Genomic DNA, 25,295 nt, shown 5'->3' with positions numbered 1-25,295 from the left:
TGTCACTCATCCGCAACGGCCCCGCCCTGACCAACTGTCACTCATCCGCAACGGCCCCGCCCTGACCAACTGTCACTCACCCGCAACGGCCCCGCCCTGACCAACTGTCACTCATCCGCAACGGCCCCGCCCTGACCAACTGTCACTCACCCGCAGCGGCCCCGCCCTGACCAACTGTCACTCATCCGCAACGGCCCCGCCCTGACCAACTGTCACTCACCCGCAACGGTCCCGCCCCGACCAACTGTCACTCACCCCCAGCGGCTCCGCCTCGACCTGAGAACTGTCACTCACCCGCAACGGCCCCGCCCCGACCAACCGTCACTCACTCACTCACTCCCCGCCCCGTACCGCGGAGGCGCTCGCGCTGCGCGGGGGTTTGTGGGTGGTGGGTGGTGGGGGGGGGAGAGGCTTCAGGACACACACATGCGCAGTGCCACTTGGCGGGAACGGATCGTGAGGTGGAGGTTCGGGCGGCGGCGCTAACACCTGGTCAGTTATGCCTTTTTTTTTAAAAAAGAAATATAAATATTTTAGGAAAGCCCTGGTCAGCGGAATATGCTGTGAGGCGTTCCTGAACTCCCCGCTGCCGCCGAAAACATTTCTGAGAGGGATTAACTTGAAAAGCTGTTCAGACGGGAAGACTTGTTGACAGCCTTCGGGGTCGGAAGGTTGTGTGTGGGCTCGAGGCCTATGTTGATAATAATCATAATCATAAGCCTTGCATTTGCTGTAGCACCTTATCGCGACGCCGAGACGTCTCAAAGCACTTCACAGGCTACGCTGCAAAGTGTAGTGACTGCATTTTGTGGCCAAAACACGGCAGCCAATTGCACACAGCGGTGCCCCACAGACATTCGTGGATCGAGTGACCGAATTATTATATTTTTTTTTGGTGGGATTATTACCCTTGGAAAGAGATCCACCAATCGACTGACAAGCCCGGTCTACCAGTGCTGGGTAAACAGAGGGCTGTATGTGGAGTAAGGTTAACCTGCCTAAGGTTTTGCCCCAATTACTTACAGAATTCCTCATAAAGGCACAGGATCATAAACAGAGACTCCTTCCGGCAAATCTGAGAGGAACTCTGCTCCGAGTTACCTGAAGAAATCCCCATTCTGAGTCCTTATTCGGGAATCCCTCTAAAGAAAAATTCCTGAGTTTTAGATCTGAGTGTCACTCGTTTCGGTGTGTGACTGCTCATCTATTCTGTTATCCTCTAGCGGTATGAGCTTGCTGCAGAACCGCTGCTCTATAATCTCAGTTGTTCAAACAGTTTGTAAATTTAGTAAGTTCTTCATATTTTTGTTAAAAAAAATACACTTCAAGCAAGTTATTTTGGTAGACAGTGTAAAGGTTTTATATTGTATCATATGTGGTCCTCACACTGGCAGGGAAGGGCTCAATTTCACAGTTGGGTCATTCACTTTTGAGATGCTCACTTTTTCTTTGATTTTTTACTCAGTGTATTCAGCAGTTTTTTGTTCGCTGAAATACAGAAAGACCATTGTTAAAAGCTTTTTTTTAAAAAAAAAATCAGAGCTAGAAAACGCACACAAGACCGATCACAGAAGGATTCATTGTTATTAACAGTTAAAATAAAACTGCTGAAACCAGAAATGTAAATAGAAAAAATATAGAAATATAAAGAGCAGAAATAATGGAGGAAATAAAAAAAGGTTTTGAAGTATCTACGTTGGAATTGAGTTGAGTCTAGGTTGATACTCCAGTGCAGTACAGGAGTGATGTATTGGCGAATCAAGGTCTTACCTATCTGTTTACTTACTTTTTGTGGGTGGTGTGAATGTGTTTGTTTTCTGGGGCACTGAAATGAGAACAAAATTGTTAGTCAAAGAAATCTTACACTACAGTCTTCTCTGCCATTGACTGCCTAGTAAATTGTTGTAACAAAAGACATTGTAGTATCCAACACAATTTACTGTTATTTTTTCGGCTGCATTGCTGACTATCATTGTATTTGGTTTCATGTCTCCAGCAGTTTTCTGGATACTTCAACCAACCAACATTTTATCATGTGTAAATCTGGATAGTTATTGTCAGCAGACTATGCCCTAACCTCGCTGCTAAACATTGTTCAGGCTGTCAATCCACTGTGCTATAGTGCCCTGGGACAGTTCAAAAACATTCTTTGGAAATATGGCAGCCAGAGTATCTGGACAGGTGTGTATTTTTTATATTCTAGGGTTTTTAGGGTCAGTTAGCCACAAAGCACTTCAAAGTATACTGTAAAGTGAATTGACTGTATATTTTATGGGCAAAACCCAATCTAACATATTATCTTCCTTCTTTCTTCTGCTTAGAGTAATGTACCTTGCTTCTTTGCATTCTCTAATGGCTCCTGTGATTTCTCATCTAACTTCTCTTCTTGCCAATGCATGAGAAATATAGGTCGGATTACATTGAAGTAAATTATCCTTGAACCATTCCAATCTACTGGTGCCATGCACCACAGCAAGAATAGACTCTGTAGGGTAAAAGAACAGACTAGCAGTGAGGTTTCATTAAGCTGTTACTTTAAAGTTACTCAAGATTAAGCTGCTATGTTTTGAACATTTGGATTTATTTTCCTGTATCCACCAAATTAAGCAATAACAAGATAGATATTAAATCCATCACATACTTTCAATCTGTGATAACCAGGGAGCACGTAGAGAAAGATTCCTGTCAAGCGTTCTGCTGTACCAAATGATGCATATATCACCCAATACATCAACCACTTCATTTTTTCTTCTTTATTTTCATTTTCAATAGCCAGGACTCTGAAGGAAGTAATAAAGTTTGTATAAATTATCCAATAAAAATGAAGGTGAACTAAAACCATTTAATTGTTTCCATCTTACTCCCTCCCCTCATGATGGCACTAACTTGTGTTGCAGTATGGTTCCATGGGCCCTACGCCACCTCATCTTTATGTGCGACAGTCTCACCTGGCCACCTTACACATTCTCTTTCTAGGAAACCGTGAATAGTGATCAGGAGCAAGAACTCTGAATAATTTTCTTCTCTTCCATGGATTGCGAAGTCGATCACAAAAGTGATTCAGATGATAGAATTCCCACCCTGCCACCTTAAAGCATCAAGGCATTTCTTAATTGAGTTGAGCAACCCAGAGCCCCTCAGCCACTTTTCCAGGTGATCTACTCCAGTTATTACTTACCCTCTTATTTAAAGAAAATACTTGAAAGTGTCAGTCTTTAATATGCCCTGAATAAACCTCAACCTGTGCCTTCTTGACCTGGGCATATCTGAAAGTATCATCTTTGTTTACGTTCTCAATCCTTTGCATCTCATATACTTGTATAAGGCTCCCTTTTGAGAGTAACTCAAGGCTGAAAAACCCCATCTAATCATTTCTCATCCTAACACTGAGGATCGTCCTCATTATTCTCATCTGAACTCCCTTTAGGGCCTGGGTGGTTCCCTCATTGGTGAATTGCACATAGAACGTCAGATGAAGCACTCCTACAATTGCTTTGGCTAAGATCTGGTAATTAGACTTAGACCAGGATTTCTAAAGACTCCAGGAGGAGTCCCCAGTCTGCAAGGATCAGTATCTCACAGTGCATGCAGAAATTATTTCAAATGATTCTTTGAACAGACTACTGTGGGATGCAGTTTACTGCAGCTGTGGGAAATATTAACTGTTTTTGGATTGAGAATAGATTATAGTTTCTTTAAGTTACAGAATATATAAAGCTCTAGGTATTATGCAAACATTCCAGAAAAGGTTCCACTATGTACATATGAAGAAGAGGTACAAAGCCCAATTAATATTCTACAACATTTCTGTTTATACATGTTCTGAAAGCTCTTACAAGTGCTAAAGAATAAATTCAGCTTTCAAAATACTGAGGACTATTTAACCTCTGATCAGAGTTGTACACTACTCTTATCCACTTTCGTAGGAAAGTCTCATCTTCCTTGAACAATTCTTCACCTCTATTTGATTACAGTGCATACATTTCAGTTGCTTTAAAGCTTTGTTCTACTTCCCCAAAAAGGCAGATAAGTAAGGCAGGTAATACTTACGAGAGGTAGGCTGGGTAGAGAAAGATAATTGAATTGAACAATGGAAGCAAGGATACTGCGTATAGAAGCATAGAACACAGCACAAACATGAAGAATAATATTTGAAAAAATCTGAACACGGACACTGACATTACTCTTCATTTAGAATAATTTCCAATCAACTTTTGAGGCATCTCTGCAGCAGGTGCTGGAAAGGTTACCAGGCTGCAAGATAATTATGGTGACATCATAGAAGGATTTATGCAGTCAATTTTGAGATTTAGTTACCACTTTGCATTAAAAGTGCATTAGGACTATTAATTTTACAAAGTGTACCTGGGCAAAGGTGTTAATGATCCACAAATGGCCTCACAAATAGAATTAAAAACTGAATTCTGAAATTTAGATTCCTTCTTTTAAACGAGTCCCAAGTAGTACAATAACATTTGTATATAGCGCCCTTCACATCAAGAGGATGTCCCAAGGCAGTAGTACAGTAGAACCAGAGAGTGGAGAACATTGGTTGACAGGTGCGAGCAGGTAATCCTGGGCTAATGATTTAGGAGGGGATAAGCTCTTCGGCCACTAACCTGGCTAAGATTGCATTTATGAAATGGAAAAAAAACCCACAAATGGTTGAATATTATTGGCAGGTGTTTAGAAAATAAATACAGTGCAGGTATATAAAAAAAGGGACAGGGGAAGGTTTAGTATTTTTATTGAGGAAAATCATTTAATCTACAAGGATTTACTTCACATCAAATTTTCTTAGATGCACATTAGAAAAACTCAGACCTTTAATGCGATGCAATCCCAAGTCAAAATAAATTACAGAGTAAGCTATCACATCACAATCTGGCCACGTTGTCAGTCATTGATGTCTTTGTTGTTCAACATTTTATCCCCAAAACACAATATAGAATACTCTCTCCTCTGCTGTCCTTTCTAAAAGAGTCAGCCCAACTGGAATAGGATACCCAATTTAAACAGTGTATAATTGGAATATAATTAGTTAAATTATTGTTGTAATAAGGTAGGTGAAAATTATTTGTGCAAAATAAAATACAAAAAGCATTCAGAATGAGATCCACAATAAGGATATTGAGGGGACAAAAAGTAATTCAGAGTTGGTAATGGGAAGCAACAGAAGACAGTAGTAAGTTGCACCAGGGGACCAAAGTCATCACAAGCCTCCATTCTGATTTTGTGGAGAATGTCATCAAGTCAAAAAAAACTGTCTTGCACCAACTAGCTGTTTGGCTAATTAGACCAGTGAGCCAATGTATCAGATTGATTATTCAGTTTAGAATTTGATAACCAAAGTAGATCTGAAATTTCTGAAAATCCCCGTACATTTGTAAATTACAAAAGGTTACAAATTTTCTAATTTCATACACTACAATTTTAAAATTAAGAATCTATAAACATTTGCATCACAATTCACCAACTTGTGTTGATGACATTATATTTGCCGAACCAGACAGGTTCCTCTGAACTGCATCACTATGTAACAGCACCTCTAACCAGATTTCAAACTCAAAAGCAGACTTGAAAAGACTAAGTCAGTCTTGATATCTAACTCCAATATACATATTTAATGCAACTCTAATTCATTCAAAGATTTTATACATCAAGAATATTTTGCCAATATACTGTAGCTACAGGCACTAGAAATGTGAATTAAATGGAACTGATTTTTCTTGTTCCAGACACCAAACTAATTCACCTCCTGTTTTACCATTCCTTCAAAAAAGCAAGTTTTAAGAGTCTGAATTGCCAGGATTGCGAATGCAGCAATCAATTAATTTGCACTCACAACTGGGTGAGGATTTTTTTTAAAATCTGATGGTTGTTGTCTAAGATGCTGAGAATTTATTTTGAACAGTGCCAGGTGATCTTTAATGAGATCCAAGAATGGAATGAGGAGATTAAAGTGGTGTGGAGAGCAAAGAGGGGAAATAGTTGGACTCGGATCCATTTCTAGTCAATTAAAATATATTCCCATAACTATCAGCTGGTACAACAAGCCTACAGTAAACTTCAGATTATGAAACTGATTGTAATTACACTTATCTGGGCATTAAAAAAGTTCAAGCTCAGACCAGCAAATCATTTATCATCTAAATAATTTAGACTCAATTATAATCTAAATATACTTATTTTAGATTCCACATGATTTAAGTCTCTGGAGGTGCTACATGTGGCAGATTTATATGGGAGATATAAAGTCAATCCCAACACTGTTAAAGAAATGCTTCTCAGCAGTTCAGAGGGTTGATGATTCTACTACACATCATTTAATGCCTGAGAAGGGAGGGGCCGACGCGATATCACAGATGATCCTCTGAAGTCCTCAATTAGACTTTTGTAGAGCTTGATTCAGTACTGAAATACAAGAGAATTACACGAGTTACTTAAAGAATTCCATTTTAGAAATTGCTGAAAAGATCAGAGTTTTGACTTTCTGACAATGAGTTTAAATATTTCCTTCTACACAGTTTAGCCACTTAAACCTCAAGGCCAAATTAGAGTACAGAATAATATACCGACTACAGGAATAGTTAGTACACAATTCTATCAAATGGACAACATTGCCATTACAGTTGTCTGAGGCAGACGTGGCACATGAAGGGAAAGGTGATTAAGCATTGGAGAGTGGATTTTTTAAAAATTAAAACATTTTACAAAAAAATGTTTCTTCCCCATATTGAACATTGCCAACCAACAACAACTTACCCTCAGTCAATATTCTGTGTATTTTTCTGCCATCAATCTACTGAAACGTCACTCTTTAAGAGTATTGGAAAGGACAGCACAGAAGCAAGGAAAAGTGAGCGGTTAAATGAAAACAAACAAGGCACCAGTACCAGAAGACAGAACAAAGGTGGAGCTTACATATACAAGAATGTAAGCTTTTTGTAATGCATTTCCATTTCTCCATTGTCTTAGGAGAAAATTGCATTGGTGTAACATATCATTTGACATCTATGCTATGGGGTAAAGTGCTGTTTAGCAATTGACAAACCCAATGACTTTTAACAGTAGCAAGATACCAAAGTTTGTGAAAACTGCACTAGACCTACTCGATGGCAAGGTGGGGGTAAAATACAAAACATTTGGTTTATCATGACATTGACATTCATTGGGCTTGGGATGCATCACTCACTATGTATTACCAATGTTTTAGTCCAATAAATATCACAACATTGGTGATCAAGGACTAATGCCAATACCAGCTTTTCATATATTGTAGCTCACTTTCAATAGTGATGCAATTCACCCCCTAAAAAGATGGCATGCTAATAAAAGGAAGTAATTGCTTTAAAGATAAAGAGGCTCACAAAGGGTTAACTGGCAAACCTCCAAATCCTCCTTTTGAGACATCAATCGCTCTGCCATAATATTGTTAAGACTAAGCTCATGATAAACCAGAATATTTTTCCTAATCTAAAAGAAGCCAAGCCTGTTCAGTTACATACAGACACATTGGGTAACTCTTGGAGTTTTCCATCTGGCTTGACAAAAACCTTGCTGGTACTCAGTGTCTGCAGGACTAAATCAGGAGGGAAAGAATCAATGCAAATACTAAAGAAAGTTAACAATAGAACTCCCAATGACTAGAACAAACAGATACAATTCTAATTTCCCTGATATGCTCTCATGCTGCCTGAGAATTTAAGTTGTTTTCAGGCCTGCACTCATCTCCAAGTGTAGGAAAATGTTTAATTGATTATATTATAGGTTGCCACCATTGAAATATGTATCAGTTATCCGTGCACACTTGGCATCAATTGGTTATCTGATAAAAAAGGAAATTAAGGGAAGTAAAATTGAAGACAGAAAGGTAAAAGCTCAGGGTAACACGTTTACTGTTTGCTGCTCCTCTCCAGAACTCTGACGGATTTATTTACCTTCTCTAGTCACATCTTCTGCTACATCCAGAGCTTTTCCACTGAGGTCATTAACCACACAATCCACCTTGGTGTGATGTCTGAGGAACAGGGGCCGAACAACACGTTGGTAAATTGTCTGAGAACCATTCCATGCAACTGGCGCCATGCACCAGAGAAGGAAGAGGCACTGGAGAGGAAGAAAAAAAACATTAGCTGGGAGCATTAAGATTTACAACAAGTATTTTTTAAAAAGTCTTTCATTCATGATATCCATATTGGAATATGAATTGAGTAATAGGGATGTCAATGTTTTACTGGAAACCGTATTCTACCGACTGAAGGGCAGGTGACAAGAAGTAGGCAAGACCTTATCATACACCACTTCGATATAATGTACATGGGCAGGACTCTTCACTGAGGTGGCTAAAGTACTTAGCATTTTCTTCTCTTTCGCTTCTAAAGCCAGTTAGTAAAATTTAGCCACTTGCGTAACTTCTTTCAATAATATAAAGACAAGACATTTTACCAATTTAAAAAATTACAGTACAGATCCAAATTTAATACTTGGAAATTATGAATTATTTTAACACTTTAATTAGCTTTATGCAGAAACTGGCTCTCTTTTTTCTAACTCCTACCAGGAAGTGGTAGGAGTTAAAAACTTATCAGATAAGTGGAGTTTGGGAGCTCTTTTATATAGGCAATACTGCAAGTTCCTTGTTTTCGTCCATCCCCCCCACCAACATGAGCATATTAAATCCTTAACATACCTTTCCTGCATAATAGAAAGGGAACCAGTAGAGGAAGATGTCTGAGAAAAATTCAGCTAAACTGAATATTCCATACACCACCCAGTATGTCAGCCACTTGGTATCGTCCTCTTTGTCTGGGCTTTCAATAGCTTTGATTCTGAAGAAAAATGACAAACACTACAACATACTATGACAACATTAAAATATTTGTACCCATAATGAGACATTGATGTACTTATATGATGCCACTGCATCACAAACAGAACAATGTAAATTCACCTTCCTAACATCCAGCTGCAAGCAGACATCCAAGGTTATTGCGATTTGGAGACCAAAATGCTTAACCTTGCAGCTGGCTGTTTTTGATAGGTACAAGTAGAAATCTCGAATCTCAATGAAGAGAATTGTAGTTTTAGAAAACACCATGGGAAACCGGCTGCTCAAAGGCTTGCGGTGGCATTCTGCCAGTTTATTACATAGAGTAACAATCACTTAATCAGTAACATTTGCAGAGATTGTACAACTGCCTTCTTGTTATCGTATAAAGGTTCACATTGTTCCAATTGTAATGGTTATGTGCTGCAGGAATGTTTAAGTATTTTATTATCTTGGTTACTCAAGCATCGGCACTTCTGTGGGTCCTCCCTTTTAGTAATCAGGATCACCTTCATCAATAATGGGCTCAGTTATCAAACACAACCAGCACATTACAAAGTCAGATACGACACCACATCAATATTCAACTGACAGAATTGAAGGTATTCTCTGATTTTATAACAGGATGGCAGAAGAGTAATAATATATGGAATGTCTTAATTAAGCTAAAGTCAAAACAGTTATATTCATATGATAAAGGGAATTGGAAGGTCATACTTACGATAGGTAGGCTGGGTATACAAAGCCAATTAAATTACAAAGTAAAGATGCTCCATATCCAAATACAAGATATAAGCCAAGCAACGACAATGAACCTAGAAGAAAACAGTGCAGATCATTGAAATGGTGATTAACAAAGTTCAAGTCTGGTCATGTGTGAAGCCAGTAATAAGCTAAAATCTTTTATCAGAGGAACAATTTACAGCAGATTTGCTTACTTTTCTGTTACACTACACTAAAACAGCTTCTCTTCGAGTTACTTCACAACCCGAAAATGAATGATGTTTCAGTGGCAAACGTATGATACTATGACAGAACAAGAGCAGTTTTATGGTAGGTTTAAAAGCAAGGATGGTCAATTTTAGACAGGAATTGTATTAAGCGGGGTATGGTAACAGGTGCTTAAAATTGGAATAGTCTAGTTCCATCCCAGAAAGAAGATTCAAATTAAATGTGAGAGAGAGATGATAACTAACCAAATAAAAATCACTAATTTGGCTCATTGCCACAAATCAAAGTTGGGATGAATATTATTAATATATTGATCAAAGCAGTGATCAATATTCCCAATTGTGGGAGGAAAAAATCATGCCACTCCACATGAACCATAGGATGTACCTGAGCCACAATAGGCACTCACCTCTAGTAAAAAATTACATTTCCCTTTACAAATTTCAGGCATATTTATCTTCTTATTCAGTAGCAAACATGAGGCAGTTTTATTTATCTGCAGAATTTCAGTTAGTTGAGAGTACTCAACTTATTCAGCTCAGCAGACCTTCATTCTAATCAGTTTGGGCAGAATGACATTCCAGTTTTTTCGTTAAAAAAAATCACTCAAATAAAATGCTTAATATTCCCACAGAAAATAAGTGGCACTGTTTAAATAAACTTGGCCAAGAATGAACACATTCCCATCACACTGCTGGCCAGGACACCTTTCTGTCCCTACCATATTCCTAGACTGTGACTATAATAGAAGAGATGAAATGCATCTTGTAGTTGATAAGTCAGTTAACAGTTTTTGAGAAATGTGGGTGTTGTGTCAGGAAACTGGGATCAAGCACATGACTTGAGCCACCTTCTTGCCCCTTGCCTGCTAGGAAGAGAGAACAGCTTTGCATCATATAATAGAACAGATGGCTTGGACTGCATTAGTCTTTTATTTGCACAATTGAGGGATTAAGATGACAGCCACAGTGTGAAGCTTAAGTATTTTCAAACGTCACCTTAACCTTCAGTCTGTCTTACAGACTTTGAATAGAAACTGGGCTCATTTTTGTACAAGAAAAACAGGTTAACTCGCTATTGGCGACCGTTATGACCAGGATGATTTTTTTGTAAAATACTCTTGTAACAGAGTAAAAACGTTGCTGCAGTTCTACCAACTCCATCACATAACTCATGTTACAGGACAATTCAGATAAGACATTCGTACAGTAACTTCGTACGACTGAACCACAAACTGGTATAAAATGTATTGAACGGCACTTGGGGTGGGGGGGGGAGGGGGAATACTTCCAGATCATGGAATAATCCAGTGACGTTATTTTTAATTACTTTGCAATTAAAAACGCCAACCAGTCTCAGAACGCTTCCCCATTAATACACTCAGTCTCTCGGATTAACAAACTGAAAACGACAGGTGCAATAATACACCACCTCCCTCTGCAAACAAAATGGCAAACAAATTGGTGCCAAGTTCCCACCAATTATATTACATGGGCCCCATAAAAGTTAACCAGTACATCAGGTATAGGAATGCCCGACATTGTGCCGATGTAAATTCAAGCTCTCATTGAGGCAAATTGAACAGGAATAGACGGTTTTGCCAAACCTTACTCTACTGATCCAATGGATCACTGTACAACTCTTTAGAGACGTGCAGTGCAGTGAGTTCACTTCGACTCGGAATATACGTTATTTAGGTGAATTTGCAATGACAAATTGATGATACGTGTTGCAACCATCGATGCATTTAAGTGCTCGAACCGCAGTCCTCCTCCACTCGCACACGATATGCACATCGACAATTCGCAGAGCCCAACAACAACACCACCACCAATAATAATAATAATAATACAGCACGAAAGTCCACTTTGAAAACAAGACATTCTGCACAGATGCAAATCAGACAAAACCTAGAAAAGTCGCCGACCCTCACTTATTTTTTTTGGGGTGGGGAAAAAAAACCCACACAGGTAAAGATCGGGTTTTTAAAATCCCGGTTTCCTTCCGCGTTACAAACTCGGGGACAGTGTTTTGTCCGCTCTTAAGTCTCACAAAACGTGGCTCGGTTACCGTTGGTAGTTACTGTGCAACTTGGGGTCATCTTTCCCCCCTCATCACACACACACACACACACAGCGGCAAAGCTATTTATTTAACATGTTAAAAGACACTGAACGGAGGAAAGGTTCGAGTGATTTGCATCAGTTAATTGCTAAGGTGAGCCCCACACACACACACACACACACACCGCACCTGTAACGAGTTGGGACTTCCGAATCCCGGTCCTCTTCTCGATTTTGCCCAGGAAGTCGGTCAGGACGTTCTTCTCGCTCAGAAACCTATCGAAGCGATCGCGTAAGGATTTCATGTTTCTTTTCAAGAGCGAAAGTATCTTCACCTTCTCGACTTCTGCGTCGATCGCTCGTCCGTCCCCCCTCCTCCACCCCCTCAGCTCCTTATTAATAAAATAAAAAAAAATAGCACGTCCTCTTCTCCCCAAGTCCGAGCTGTCGACTCTGATCCCACACACACAGACACACACACACCCCCCAAAAAAAAAACTGCTGACTTTGCCCTTTTACTCAATCGGCTTTGCTCACCACGTCTGCGCACGGCGTGGGCTGGAGAGGAGGATCCGGAAGTACCACCTGGTCCTTGTGTGTGTGTGTGTGTGTCTGTGTGTGTAATAGCAGCGGCGGTAACACCGGGTTTAATTAGGGTCAGAAAAGGAGGAGGAAAGATTCCCGACGCGAACCTCGGTTGCAGCAATTTATTTGTCGGTGCTGCAGCGCGCGTAACACAACCAAAAGCGCCCGATTGTGACATTGCACGCCCCGATTCTGCACCACCACCGCAGTGGGGTTGCGGGACGGCGGTGCCGTTACCTTCGGCAGGAATTCAGAGAGAAAGCGAGAGAGAGAGAGAGAGAGAGAGAGCGTTAACGTGGGAGTCTCGCACGTTTGCAGCCCACGCACTGGACTGGAGTGGCCGAGGGCAATGCCACGCGCGCGCGCGCGGCTCGCATTTTTACACGCAACGAGGTGCCCGCAACGCCGAACGCCTCGGAGCTGGTGGCTTCAAAACCCGTGCAGCGTGGCTGGTTTGCAGGTTCAATGGTGGGTGTGAGCGGCGGCGGCGCCTGGTTATAGCTTCAGCGCCGACCGCCGTGTCGATGCAGCCTCGGCAGCGATCGGGGCCCCGGTGTGAGCGGCACGCGGCCCCAGGTGGTGACGCGCTCGGCCGGACTCGGCTCCCTCTCGCTCGGCCGGACTCGGCTCCCTCTCGCTCGGCCGGACTCGGCTCCCCCTCGCTCGGCCGGACTCGGCTCCCCCCGCTCGGCTCCCCCGCTCGGCCGGACTCGGCTCCCCTCGCTCGGCTCCCCCGCTCGGCCGGACTCGGCTCCCGCTCGGCTCCCCGCTCGGCCGGACTCGGCTCCCGCTCGGCTCCCCGCTCGGCCGAACTCGGCTCCCCTCGCTCGGCTCCCCCGCTCGGCCGGACTCGGCTCCCGCTCGGCTCCCCGCTCGGCCGGACTCGGCTCCCGCTCGGCTCCCCGCTCGGCCGGACTCGGCTCCACTCGCTCGGCTCCCCCGCTCGGCCGGACTCGGCTCCCCTCGCTCGGCGGTCTCCGGAGGCAGCGGCGCCGGACTTGAATCATAACACGGGGCGGCGGTTGCAGCGGCGGAGCGGAGCGGGCGGTGAAGGAAGGGGGGGGACGTCGCCATTGAAGCCAAGTCGGCGGAGCGGGGGGGCGCGGCGCGGCGACACTCGCCTCTCGAGCGGCAGCCAGTTCGCGGCTTTGGTCTCACCTCGTGGATACGATGCGGCGGCGGCCGCTCGGGCGAGGCTGAGGCTGAGGCCGGACCGACACGACGACGGGCCGGGATGAGGCGGCGGTGGTGGTGGTGGCGGCGGCGGCCGCCGCTGCTGCTGCTGTTGTTGTTGTTCCTGAGCCTGGCTAATGGCGGCGGCGCGGTCTACACCAACACGTGGGCCGTGCGACTGGCCGGAGGGGCCCAGGCCGCCCGGAGGATCGCCCAGAAACACGGCTTCACACACTTGGGACGGGTAGGGGCTCCGAGAGGCCAGAGGGGGGGTCAGACCGGGCACCGATAAGCTCTGCTCCCGTCTTACCTTTTTTTACTCACTTGTACGCCGTCGTGTGGCTGTTATAGTAGTGCACGTTTCCGTTGCGTTGGGGGCCACGTTCACGGCCGTTTGCAGTCCCGAGTCATTTGGGAGCCATCCATCCCCCCCCCTCCCTCACACCCTCCCTCCCTCCCTCACACCCTCCCCCCCTCCCTCAGACCCTCCTTCCCTCCATCCCTCCCTCCCTCAGACCCTCCCTCACACCCCAAGACAGTGACTTCGATGGAGGCTTTCGAGTATCATCGATCATAACTCGCTCGGGATTTGAAACCGTTTCACTTAGGGGACCCCCTGACGTTAACGTGTGCCCCGCGAGTCGACTTCTCATCAGCAACATCTCCATTTCATCGCCACTTTTCCACTTGGTCTGTGTTTCTTTCCCCCCCACCACCACCACCACCCACCCCCCCACCCCCCCACCACCACCACCCACCCACCCCCATCAGCTCCACTTTTTTTTATATATTGGATCCCGAAAATTATTGTGGCTTTTGTGAGATATCTTCTTTGAGGTCCGCACCTCTTGTGGCATCGCGACCGATAAGAGGAACGGAGACTGTAAAGGAAACCGGGTACCAGACGAACTAATTCTTGCGCCGTTCCGGGAGCGGTGTCTTAAAAGCTGTGTCAAGAGTCTGCTTTTGTTTCGCAGGTATTTGACGATGGAGAATATTACTACTTTAGACACGAAAGCGTGGTCAAGCGATCCCTTAATCCACACCAAATGCGACACAAGCTTCTTGAAAGGGAGCCCAAGGTAAATGAAGTGGTAGTGTGGATAAGTCGTACCTAACCAATTGAGTACACAAGAAGGGTGTCCTCCCAACACTGCACAGGGGTGTCAGCCAATACTTTACGAATTCAAAGACCCAATGGGGGGTCTTGAACCTCTATACTGTCGGGTCTAAAAGTACTGGAACTCTGCCCTGTGTGAGTGGTGCTATATCAATGCAAGTTGTCGATATTACTTTCTGCCACTTCAGGTTCAGTGGCTGGAGCAGCAAGCAGTGAAAAGACGGCAGAAGCGTGCATTTGTCATTCCTTCAGATCCTTTATATCGTAAGCAGTGGTACTTGGTAAGCATACGATGCACATTGGGGGTTTTACCCTTAGATCGTTGTTGGTTTCGCTGTTGTCTCGGATTGTATTTGGGCTGGATAATCGTTTAAAGCTCTGGTCGCTGATGATGAGACAGATCATTAGATCATTATGGACATTTATACAATGGCACGACTTGCAGTTTTGAATCCGTGACTACCTAATTCCTGTGATGTTTAAATAAATCAGCTGCAGAATAATTGGTGTGAAATACTGTCTTCACTTGTAAAAGATACACCATACTCTCTGCTTGCCTAAGGGATTGTTGTGTGGTAAAATTAGTTTTGGTTTAGATATTTATTCCTCATTGTTTTGCAGCCGTTTGTATTACAGCTAGTGCTACTTTGTTATTCAGAACAATGAAATTCCCAATGACCTGAATGTGCTGTCTGCCTGGAAACGGGGTTACACGGGCAAGGGGATTGTGGTCAGCATTTTGGATGATGGGATAGAGAAGAACCATCCGGATTTGGCTGCAAATTATGTAAGTAACCGTTACTGAGAGAGAAGTTCAATACAATAAAACTTTACATTTATATATCGCCTTTCACACCAGGCAGACGTGCCAAGGTGCTGATTCCATATAAAGAGCAATGGAAGGATATGGCGATCACACTTTCTTCAGTGTGGTTCTTACTGTTAGCGTTTCCATTATGACTCATTTTAACAAGGTCTGGCCAATCATGAGAAAAGATAATGTGTTAGTTGGTTAAATTTTTGACAATCAAGAAAAATCAGCAGCATTTTAGCACTAGGTTTGAAATTCCACTTAGAACATTGTATTAATAATTAGAATGCAAAGTGTTATTCTCTGGTTTTTGAACAGAATCTTCTACTGCACGTGCAATATCCAAAAGTGTTTCACATAGGATCTTATAGCCAGCAAATCGAGTGGAAACATATTACTACTAATTGTTACTTACTAATCTATCTACAAACATAGTAGTTCTTGTGCCAATTACACAATTGAATACAAGAGATTTGCTTTCCCATTTAGATGATTCTGCTTTACAGACCGATAAGAGTTATAGAATCGTAGAAATTTACAGGACTGAAGGAAGCTATTCAGCCCTTCAAGTCTGCACCGGCTCTCGGAGCAAGTGCGGGAAGCATTCCACAGTATGGATGAAATCAAACCGGATGAGATTGCATTTTGCTGGTTGTAGTATGATATTACTGTTTTCTTTATAGCTCTTCAGGAACTGTTACTCACTGATCCAAAGGGTGCAGTACCACTGAATTTCTGACCAGCCTTAGTTAGTCTTTTCCACCAGCCAACTTTCTGAAAAAGCTGAAGCTATTTGTGTCGCATTGAAAATTAGTTGAACACTTGCAATTGCATAAGCATACTTCAGTACCATTCCTCTCTTTATTTTGTTTATTAGGTTTCATTTTGTTTGCAGGACCCCAGTGCAAGCTTTGATATCAACGACAATGATCCTGACCCACAGCCCAGATATAACTTTAATGATGAAAATCGGTGAGTTCATTAGACTTAAATGTATTGCTTTTAGACGTTTATGATTTTCAATTGAGTTTGCAATAAATGCAGAGGATGCAGTAATGCAGGAAGAGTTCAATCATGTGGAATGATTTTTACTGGAATCAATAACTTGGGCACGGGGAGATAGGGAAATGATAATGTTGCATTGCCCTCAACATTTAATAAGACTACCAAACCTTGGAGGACTCAACTCGTTAAGCGACTGGGTCTGCCTATATTCTAATTACTTAATAATATTCTGGTCATTGTAATACAAATGTCAAACTGAGCAACTGTGATCTTGGAAGTCATCCTATTTATTCTGTTTAACAGACATGGAACTCGTTGTGCAGGCGAAGTGGCTGCTGTAGCCAACAACATATGTGGAGTTGGTGTAGCGTTCAATGCCAAGATAGGTGGTAAGATATCCACTTGTACTGTACCAAAAAGCTGAGGATTGTGCAATGAAAATACTCATGTCATTTGCAGTATCCTTTAGATTTGCTCACATAATACAGTCAATCCACTTTACAGTATATCCTGGGAAGCGCTTTGAGACAATGTGCAAGGCACTATATCAGATGCAAGGATTATTAGTATATAACCTATCCTCTTTCCTGGAATGTTTGGCATTTATTAAGTAGGAGAATTAAGATAATCATAGAATCTTATTGCACAGAAGGTGGCCAGTCGTCCCATTGTGCATGTGTCGGTTCTCTGAAAGTAGATGACTTAATACTGACCGTGCTATGCTTTTGGGGAGAAAATTGTTGCTGTACATCTGCTTTGAGGATTCTACAGGTCCTGATAAGAGGAAAGCTGCCGTTCCAGGAAATCCCACTTTGTTTTCTGACTGCAGGAGTTAGGATGCTTGATGGTGAGATCACTGACATAGTGGAGGCTCGATCTCTCAGCCTTAACCCTCAGCACATTCATATCTATAGTGCCAGCTGGGGCCCTGAAGACAATGGGAAGACTGTGGAAGGACCAGGACTGCTGGCAACTCAGGCATTCCTCAGGGGTATTACAAATGTAAGCTAAGATATAGTTAATAAACATAGTTTATTTCACATAGTAGGCAAAATATGAAATCCTATTCCACAGTCTACACTTACATTTTGCCCACAAAATATACAGTCAATTTGCTTTACAGTATATCCTGTGAAGCGCTTTGAGACATCTCGAAGACGTAATAAGGCGCTATATCAAATGCAAGGATATATTACATGATTCACAATTAAAATAAGGTGAATTAACAATAAGGTAGTTAACAGTAAAATACAGTAACTCAAAATACAATTTAAAAAAAAATGGAAGTTGTCTTTGGAAGAACGGGCATCGAGGGGACTGGTGAATTAATCCATGAGTAAGTTATTTCCACTTGTTGTTTCTTAGGGTCGAGGTGGCCTTGGTTCTATCTTCGTCTGGGCATCTGGTAATGGAGGCTTCCAGTATGATAACTGTAACTGTGATGGTTATACCAACAGTATCTACACGCTGTCTGTGGGGAGCACAACTGAACTGGGAAATGTCCCGTGGTACAGCGAGGCCTGCTCTTCAACCCTGACTGCCACTTACAGTAGTGGGACCAGAGTAGAAAGACAGATTGTAAGAAAATTGTTACTATACTTAAGGCATATATTTAAGGCACATACGATGAATCTGGTATAAAATGAGCAGTTTTAGGTGTTGGATAAACTCCTCGAGGTACGTGGAAGTGGCTGCGTGAGCAGAAACTGAATTGCCACCAAACTGATCTTGTGATGAGCTGCAAGCAAATGCTTACAATGAACAATTTAATGGCTACCACATGTTGGTTCATTTGCTGGAAACCTTTTTAATTTAATGTTGTCACTCTCTTTAGGTGACTACAGACCTCCGTTTACGATGCACGGAGAACCACACCGGAACATCTGCTTCAGCACCGCTAGCAGCGGGGATAATAGCTCTTGCATTGGAAGCTAAGTAAATGTTACTAAGTGCAGGGAAATGATTTCTGCAGTGCAAGCAGTCACAATATCAAGCCCAATATCTCTGCTTGCTCTGATTTCTATGTAATTAGTTTCAGTTAACATTACAATGCTTTTGCGTTGCCTCTCTTCATTCGGATTACATTTTTAATGTATAATTTCTTGAATACAGTTTGCATCCACAAGAAATATTAACCACTGCTCGTTGGCTTTAAGTCTTTCAATTATTTCAGCTTTTGAAAAACATTGCAATAAATCGACCCTGCAATAATGCTGATATCTTGGAATTCTCTGTGTTTCTATAGCCCTACACTAACTTGGCGTGATATGCAACATATTGTTGTGAGAGCATCTAAGCCACTGAATCTGAAGGCAGATGACTGGGCCAGAAATGGTGTGGGACGCAAAGGTGAGGAGGAACAGCTAGCCCATTGACCAACTGTTGGAATCCCCGTATCCATTGCTGAATTGGGAATGTGACTATAAACATTGCTTTTAAATCTCTAATACAAGGGAATGTCATTATAGTCCGCTTCGATATACTTGTGTCCCATTTAAAGCGTGGATCCATAGTACAGGTTGTATCCAGGACCTATTACAAGTCATCAGGTTGTCACTGAATCATTTCCTGCTCATTGTGTGTTGTTGGTTCATGTCTTACCACTTGAACAAGAGCTACTCAGATCCAATCCTAATTAAATAAAACAGGATTGTGAGCTCCCTCGCCATAATAAGCAGGCTCTGCATTTCGGAGTAATAAGAGGATTGAATTTAGACTTTGTCTTGGAGGATATGAAATGATGGCAAAATGAAAAAAGTAGAAATGTCCATGGCTTGGTTTCCTCTTGAAATCCTCTTAACTGGATAGCGAAATGTTATAACTTGTGTTCTGATTCATTATTTTCAGTGAGCCACCATTATGGGTATGGACTACTGGATGCTGGACGTCTAGTGGATTTAGCCACAAAATGGCTGACGGTGCGTCCACAGAGGAAATGCTCCATCGAGGTTATTAAATCCCCACAGTAAGCGCGTCCATGCAAAATGGACTTATTGTTGTTCAATATATACAATTTTAACTGGCTGAGGTGGGTGTTTAAGATTCTCTGGCGTCCTGGCCAAAAGTCCTCCAGATAAACTGGTCATTTATTTCATGACTGTTTGTAGGATCTTGCCATTTGCAAATCAGATTGGCTGCTGTGTCTGTCCTCAAATAGTCTCTACCACTTGACAGAATTATTTGTGAAGCAGTTTGAGACGTTCACTTGCAACGATAATTATTATAATTACTTCAGTCATAGAAATGCTTAAGTATGAAGTGTAATCTATTTTATTCTCAAATGATTTCTATGTTTATCCAATATTAATGCCGCTGCTGTTGTTCCAGAGTTATCTCCGGAAAGCTTACTATCAGGAAGAACGTGGTCAGCGCTTGTTTGGGAACTAAAAATTACATCCGGTCGCTTGAGCATGTGCAGGCTCAAATTTCACTGGCGTACAGTCGCAGGGGAGATCTGGTGATATCCCTCATCAGCCCCGGAGGAACTCGCTCCAAGTTGGTTGACGTAAGGTATGAAGTGGTTTTAGCGCTCTGGGACTCTGCCCTGCTTGCAGGGCATGTTGTATCCATTTACAAGAGAGAAATGACTGCTATTTGCACACCTGAGAGGAGTAGACCTCTGCTGGTTAGTTTGGAGTAAAGATGTTTAGAATACATTAGTCACAATAGTGATTCTGCACCAAGTTCAAAACGGTTGCAGTAGACGGTATGGTCATGTTGTGTCAAGTCGATAACCGAATGAAATGGTCGTAGATATGAAGTATCTAGTGCATGTGGATTTTGTTTTAAGTTTTGCCGACAAAATATACAGTCAATTCACTTTACAGTATATTCTGTGAAGGCCTTTGAGATGTCTCAAAGACTCTAAGGCGCTATATCAAATGCAAGGAATGTTATTATTAATTAGGTATGAGATTCCCTGGGACTAAATGAGCACACCCAGTATCTTTGTTTTGTGGTTTTCTGTAGACCTTACGACACCTCATCCCAAGGGTACAGAGACTGGACCTTCATGACGACACACTCCTGGGATGAAGACCCCAAAGGCTTGTGGACGCTGGAAATTGAGAATAAAGGGGATTTCACAAACACTGGTGGGTTTAAAACCTTTTTGCGGGAGGGAGTGAAGGTCATTACTTTGAGTATTAAATCTAAACACACTAAGAACATGATTTATCGCTTGGCCACTTTACCTTTCCATCCTAGCAAGAGGGGAGGAGAACTGACCTTTTTATTTTCTTACAAGTTGATGGTCCTTCAGTTGTCACTGATTTTAGATGTGGGGAATTAAAGTATTTTTTATGCTATACAAATGGTAGCTAAAATAGTCTTAATAATTTCAGTGCTCCAAATTTCTGTTTTTGACAGTTATTCAAAAAAGTAATGCCTGTTCTTGATAGTTCACGCTTGACTGAATACCAACCATCACTAATAGTATTTATTTATAACTTTCCTAAACACAGCAAAAGTATCACTTGGCTGGAGACTTGACTTTGTGCCAAGTCATTAAGATATTCAGTTCCTGAGGCTATTCTTGACTGTATTTTTTTTACTTTGATCCCAGTTTTGCCCCAAAAATATACAGTCAATGCACTTCACAGTATATTCTGTGAAGTGCTTTGGGACGTCTTGAATATGTGATAAGGTGCTATATCAAATGCAAGGATTATTACTCGTGGCAGAAAGTCTTCTGAGCAGCAGTTGGGTGGTCTCAGTACACCCTTAATATAAAGTAAACTTACGGCATATCACACCTATGTATGAATTTATAAATATAACTGAGTGGATAATGGAATACAGAGAGGTTCTCTGCTTGAGGTGTAATAGAAGTGGGATCTCAGCAGCTGATGTGCAATCTCTCCCCTGCAGGGGTTCTGACCTACTTTGTGCTGCAGTTATACGGCACTGATGAAAACATGATGGCAAGACGCATAACTGATGCAGTGATCAGTGACTGTAAGAAATGGAACGAGAATGGAATCTGTGAAGGTAAGTAAAGAATTCTACATTCTCATACATGTGTGTTAATCAAAACAACCCCACCAAAGTCTGAGAACTTGTGTAATGTCCATCTAATGTAATGCGATTCCACCACAATCTCTAAACACACCTAACGGAAACCTCTAACTCCTCAGTGTGTAGAATTCTGTAGCTAGTTCACTACTCTCACGTTACCAGCACTTTCTCTATTACATCTAGACTAACAGTTGGCCAGGAGTGCTTGACAAGGCTGTAACACAGTACAGGAGTTCAGATAATGTCACAACTGAGAGAGTAGTCCTGTGATGAGGAAATTATAGTTTTATAGCTACGAGGTAAGTGGCAAGGATGGTAATGCATCAAGCAGTTCAGGTGAAGTGCCCAACAAGTGCTTCTAATTGTTGTCTATGAACCTCGTCTGTGAGGTGCTGATTATTCGCACTTACTGACCGAGGCTCTGGAATTCCCTTCCTCACTCCCTTCACCTCGCCCCCTCTCCCTATTTTCAGGTCCCTGCTGAAGACTTTTGACCGTGCCTTTGGTCCCCTTCCTCCCCCTCCCCCTCCCCCTGGCTCGGCCCTGGGATCCATTACTGTGAAGCGCTCTGAGACTTAGCCCGGCGTGAAGGGCGCTATATAAATCTAAGTTGTTGTTGTTGACTGGGAGCTCCCATTGTGGATAAGTAAACTTTGTGGATAATTGGCCATCTCGTATTATATAGATTGGTTAAAAGTGTTAACCAAACATTTTTCCATCAGGTGTTACTACAGCTATTATAGTACCCATTGGGCAGCCCCTCTCTGCCCCCCCCCCCCCCCGAGTTCTCTCTGCACCCTGTTTCTTTCTCATCCTTTCCTAACCCCCCCCCACCCATAAAAAATTGCAGTTGGAAAAAGTTGCCCTCTGGATAAATCTTGTCCTATGAGCATCACAACTTCACATTTGTGCGCAGGCTTTTTTGATGCCGGTACCTCAAAGCCTCGTGTCCACTTCTAAATGGAAGCCTGATGTGCATAAACTGATGTGGATAATTGTCGTTCAGATAACTGGCATTCTGCTGTAATGGATTTACTGCTTGGTTTCTGGTGGATCTGTAATGTCAGACATTTGTTGGGGTCTAAAAGCTTAAATTATTCCAAGGTTTATTTGACTTTGTAAAGCAGAAAATACATGTTTGTTTGTGCTGGGACATTGCTGAAATCAAGAAATTCCTTTCCACCTACTAGTGGTCTTTTAACACCTAGACTTTTAATCTTTCTAGAAAGGAAATGCATAGTTGGAAGAAGAGTTCCAACTTGAGATACGCTTCTGAAAAGATCACTTGAGAAGTGATCATCACATTTTTTTCTGGAATAAGAGATAATGTGTCTGCCCTTAAACATAGACTTAGAAACAGACTTTTCTTTTATATCTCTATAAATGAACAGCAAAACCAAACATTATAATTCTGAGAAAATCTTAAATTTTGAAAAACAGCAATGGATAAAACTCATACCATACAGAGTAAAAGATCATGAAGAACACTGAAAAGGCATCTAAAATGCTCAGCTATATAGGAAAACTCCAGCGTTAATGATAGACTGTCCAGCACACAGCAAAGCAGAGCTAATGCTACCAATTGCATGATTACAAGCACAGTCGTGTACAATGTGACTCTGAGGCCTAAACCACAATATTTGCTACTTGGAATTGCAAATGGAGACTCCTGTAGGAGCGTGTGTCACATCAAACCCCTTGGAATGGAGCTTCAACACAATATGCCATGCTGCCACGTGTATAATCAGGTACTGGAGATCTACAAAGTCCCAAACCTGTTCAATAACGGGGCACGATCACTGTTAAGTGCTTCTGCAGCTTGTTTGAAAGCTGGGTTATGTCTGAACCACAACTGGCTGACATATCATCAGGTCACCACCGATGGGGAAAATAGCAACAACCTGATGATTTGGAGGTTGGTCATTTTTCAATTGCTGAGAAACCGGTCAATGTTTAGACCCGCACCAGTTGCTTTGTGCAGCTGGATGGCCTCCCGACGTGAAAGGTGTTATACAAATGTAATCTTATTGTTGTTGCATGCTCTTCAGATTTTCTGGTAAGTGGATGTTGGGATTCACAACCCAACAATATAAGCAAAGCCACATTATAATTAATTCTGTTGTAACAGGGTCCTTCTGTACTTCCAAAGTGGAATTCAGGTTACTGGTAAGTTGTTTTTGACTCCAGGTAGCAAATATTGAGGTTTCAACCCCAGGTAGTCAAGACAATTGAAATTGGTTCCTTTTCGCACATGTCCAGTCATTTAATTATTGCACTTGGGTAGCTGTTGCATACAATTAGTCATTGCCAGATTCTTGCTTGTTTACGTGTCCAGAGTTAGAATCACACAATATGGGCAATGCAGGTTCCTGCTGAATGTTCCTATATGGTTGCGGTAGTTCCAAAATCATGTTTAAGCAAATTGTAGAAGTGGCATAAAATGCAACATTTGTTAAGCAAATGTCAATTAAATGGCTTGTGAATAGAATAGATTCTGTTCCTTAATTACTACTGATGATTAATTGTAGAATAACTATCAGTTAACATTCATTATTTACAGCAGTCTTAGTCGCGGTTATGAGGTGACCTTCCTGTAGTTGACCTTGCTGCAGACCATTATCTTTGCTGCTTTAGAGCAACACTGATATAATGCTTCTCTTCAAACTACTGATGCATTAATCAGGATCCAACCCTTTACTTCTATGATCACTTCTAACTATGGGATTTGGGGCACCTGATTGTTATATGTATCAACATACAACCAGACCTAGAAGTGCAGCTCGCTGAATGTACTGATTGTATATTACATGAGGCCGAAGGAATGACTCACCCTGAAGGTACTGACAATAAGCCTCCGCAATTTTCTGGCCTCTTGTTTTGTGCATCACGTGATGAGTGACACATTTGGTGTCATCTCCAATGCAACAAGTAATGTCATTTATGCAGCAGATATGTATTAAATACCGGAACCTGCACCTACCTGGACTGGAGGGCTGAGAGCAGTGCCTGATTATCCGGTGAATTAATAGTTAGTTGCTTTTTTATAACTTATCTGGGAATGATTAAAATCCCTAAAAGCAAAGTACTACGAGATATAAGAATGTAAGAAATTATGTTTCTTTTAAATTGCAAATAGTTTCTTTTTCTAACGTGATTTTTCTGGTTCTCATTTACCCCTAGAATGCGAAGGTCCTTTCTTCATCTTTGGACATCTGTGCGTCACTTACTGCCCTCCACGCTATTATAATGTCACAAGGACTCTAGCCAAGAACAACCTTAACAGAAGCATCTCCGTAAATGTCTGTGTTCCTTGCCATTCGTCCTGTTACTCTTGTAGTGGTAACTCTGTAAATAACTGCATAGCGTGTCCTCCGTTTTCTAATTACGATGAAAAGCGACGTTCCTGCTCGCCTCCCGTTTATCCCAAACATTCGGGGATAAGCGATCCGGTCAACTCCTCCAGGGAGCATCACAAAATTGCGGTGATGGTTGCCATCCTGATTGGAGCTCCCGTGGCCGTGATGTGCGGCATCACGTCACTGTCGTGGTTGATGTACCGTCTGAGCGACCAGCAGACCGTAATGGTCACCACCTCCCCAGTCGAAAGTTTAGAGAGAACACAACTCCAGGCACAGGGAGAGCAAGTGGACGAAGGAACCGGAAGCAGCGAGACGGAATCAACGTACTTTATCACACGGTTGGAGCCACAGCGGGATCATTAAACCAGTAAATTTAAAAATG

General features: G+C 42.2%; 3 protein-coding genes across 6 annotated transcripts; 1 reads left to right on the top strand and 2 right to left on the bottom strand.

The window, feature by feature from the left end:
* The first annotated feature begins 439 nt into the window (after positions 1–439).
* On the top strand, positions 440–25,295 carry LOC103181930 (proprotein convertase subtilisin/kexin type 4). 4 transcript variants are annotated; one of them, XM_007898728.2, is made up of 15 exons: positions 440–492; positions 14,580–14,684; positions 14,911–15,003; positions 15,381–15,509; positions 16,429–16,505; positions 16,842–16,927; positions 17,368–17,540; positions 17,904–18,116; positions 18,373–18,473; positions 18,784–18,887; positions 19,386–19,503; positions 19,866–20,048; positions 20,508–20,632; positions 21,408–21,527; positions 24,735–25,295. In XM_007898728.2, the coding sequence occupies exons 2-15, from the start codon at positions 14,652–14,654 to the stop codon at positions 25,274–25,276; spliced, it is 2,097 nt and encodes a 698-aa protein (XP_007896919.1). In that variant the 5' UTR covers positions 440–492; positions 14,580–14,651; the 3' UTR covers positions 25,277–25,295. The 4 variants fall into 4 exon arrangements, with proteins under 4 accessions (XP_007896919.1, XP_007896918.2, XP_007896917.1 ...); XM_007898727.2 differs by lacking the exon at positions 440–492 and adding an exon at positions 12,771–12,897; XM_007898726.2 differs by lacking the exon at positions 440–492 and adding an exon at positions 13,548–13,846.
* LOC103181928 (receptor expression-enhancing protein 6-like) lies at positions 1,700–3,583 on the bottom strand. Its single transcript, XM_007898723.2, has 3 exons — positions 2,642–3,583; positions 2,332–2,485; positions 1,700–1,825 (listed from the first exon to the last, which is right to left on the bottom strand). Exons 1-3 carry the CDS (start codon positions 2,840–2,842, stop codon positions 1,779–1,781), a joined length of 402 nt encoding a protein of 133 aa, XP_007896914.2. The 5' UTR covers positions 2,843–3,583; the 3' UTR covers positions 1,700–1,778.
* LOC103181929 (receptor expression-enhancing protein 6) lies at positions 4,732–12,497 on the bottom strand. Its single transcript, XM_007898725.2, has 5 exons — positions 12,035–12,497; positions 9,552–9,645; positions 8,693–8,831; positions 7,941–8,109; positions 4,732–6,414 (listed from the first exon to the last, which is right to left on the bottom strand). The coding sequence occupies exons 1-5, from the start codon at positions 12,147–12,149 to the stop codon at positions 6,383–6,385; spliced, it is 549 nt and encodes a 182-aa protein (XP_007896916.2). The 5' UTR covers positions 12,150–12,497; the 3' UTR covers positions 4,732–6,382.

The sequence above is a fragment of the Callorhinchus milii genome, unplaced genomic scaffold (genome assembly GCF_018977255.1).
Source record: "Callorhinchus milii isolate IMCB2004 unplaced genomic scaffold, IMCB_Cmil_1.0 Scaffold21, whole genome shotgun sequence".
In the NCBI taxonomy this organism is placed as follows: domain Eukaryota; kingdom Metazoa; phylum Chordata; class Chondrichthyes; order Chimaeriformes; family Callorhinchidae; genus Callorhinchus; species Callorhinchus milii.
Note: the sequence above shows the minus strand (reverse complement) of the source record. Positions and strands in the feature narration are given on the sequence as shown.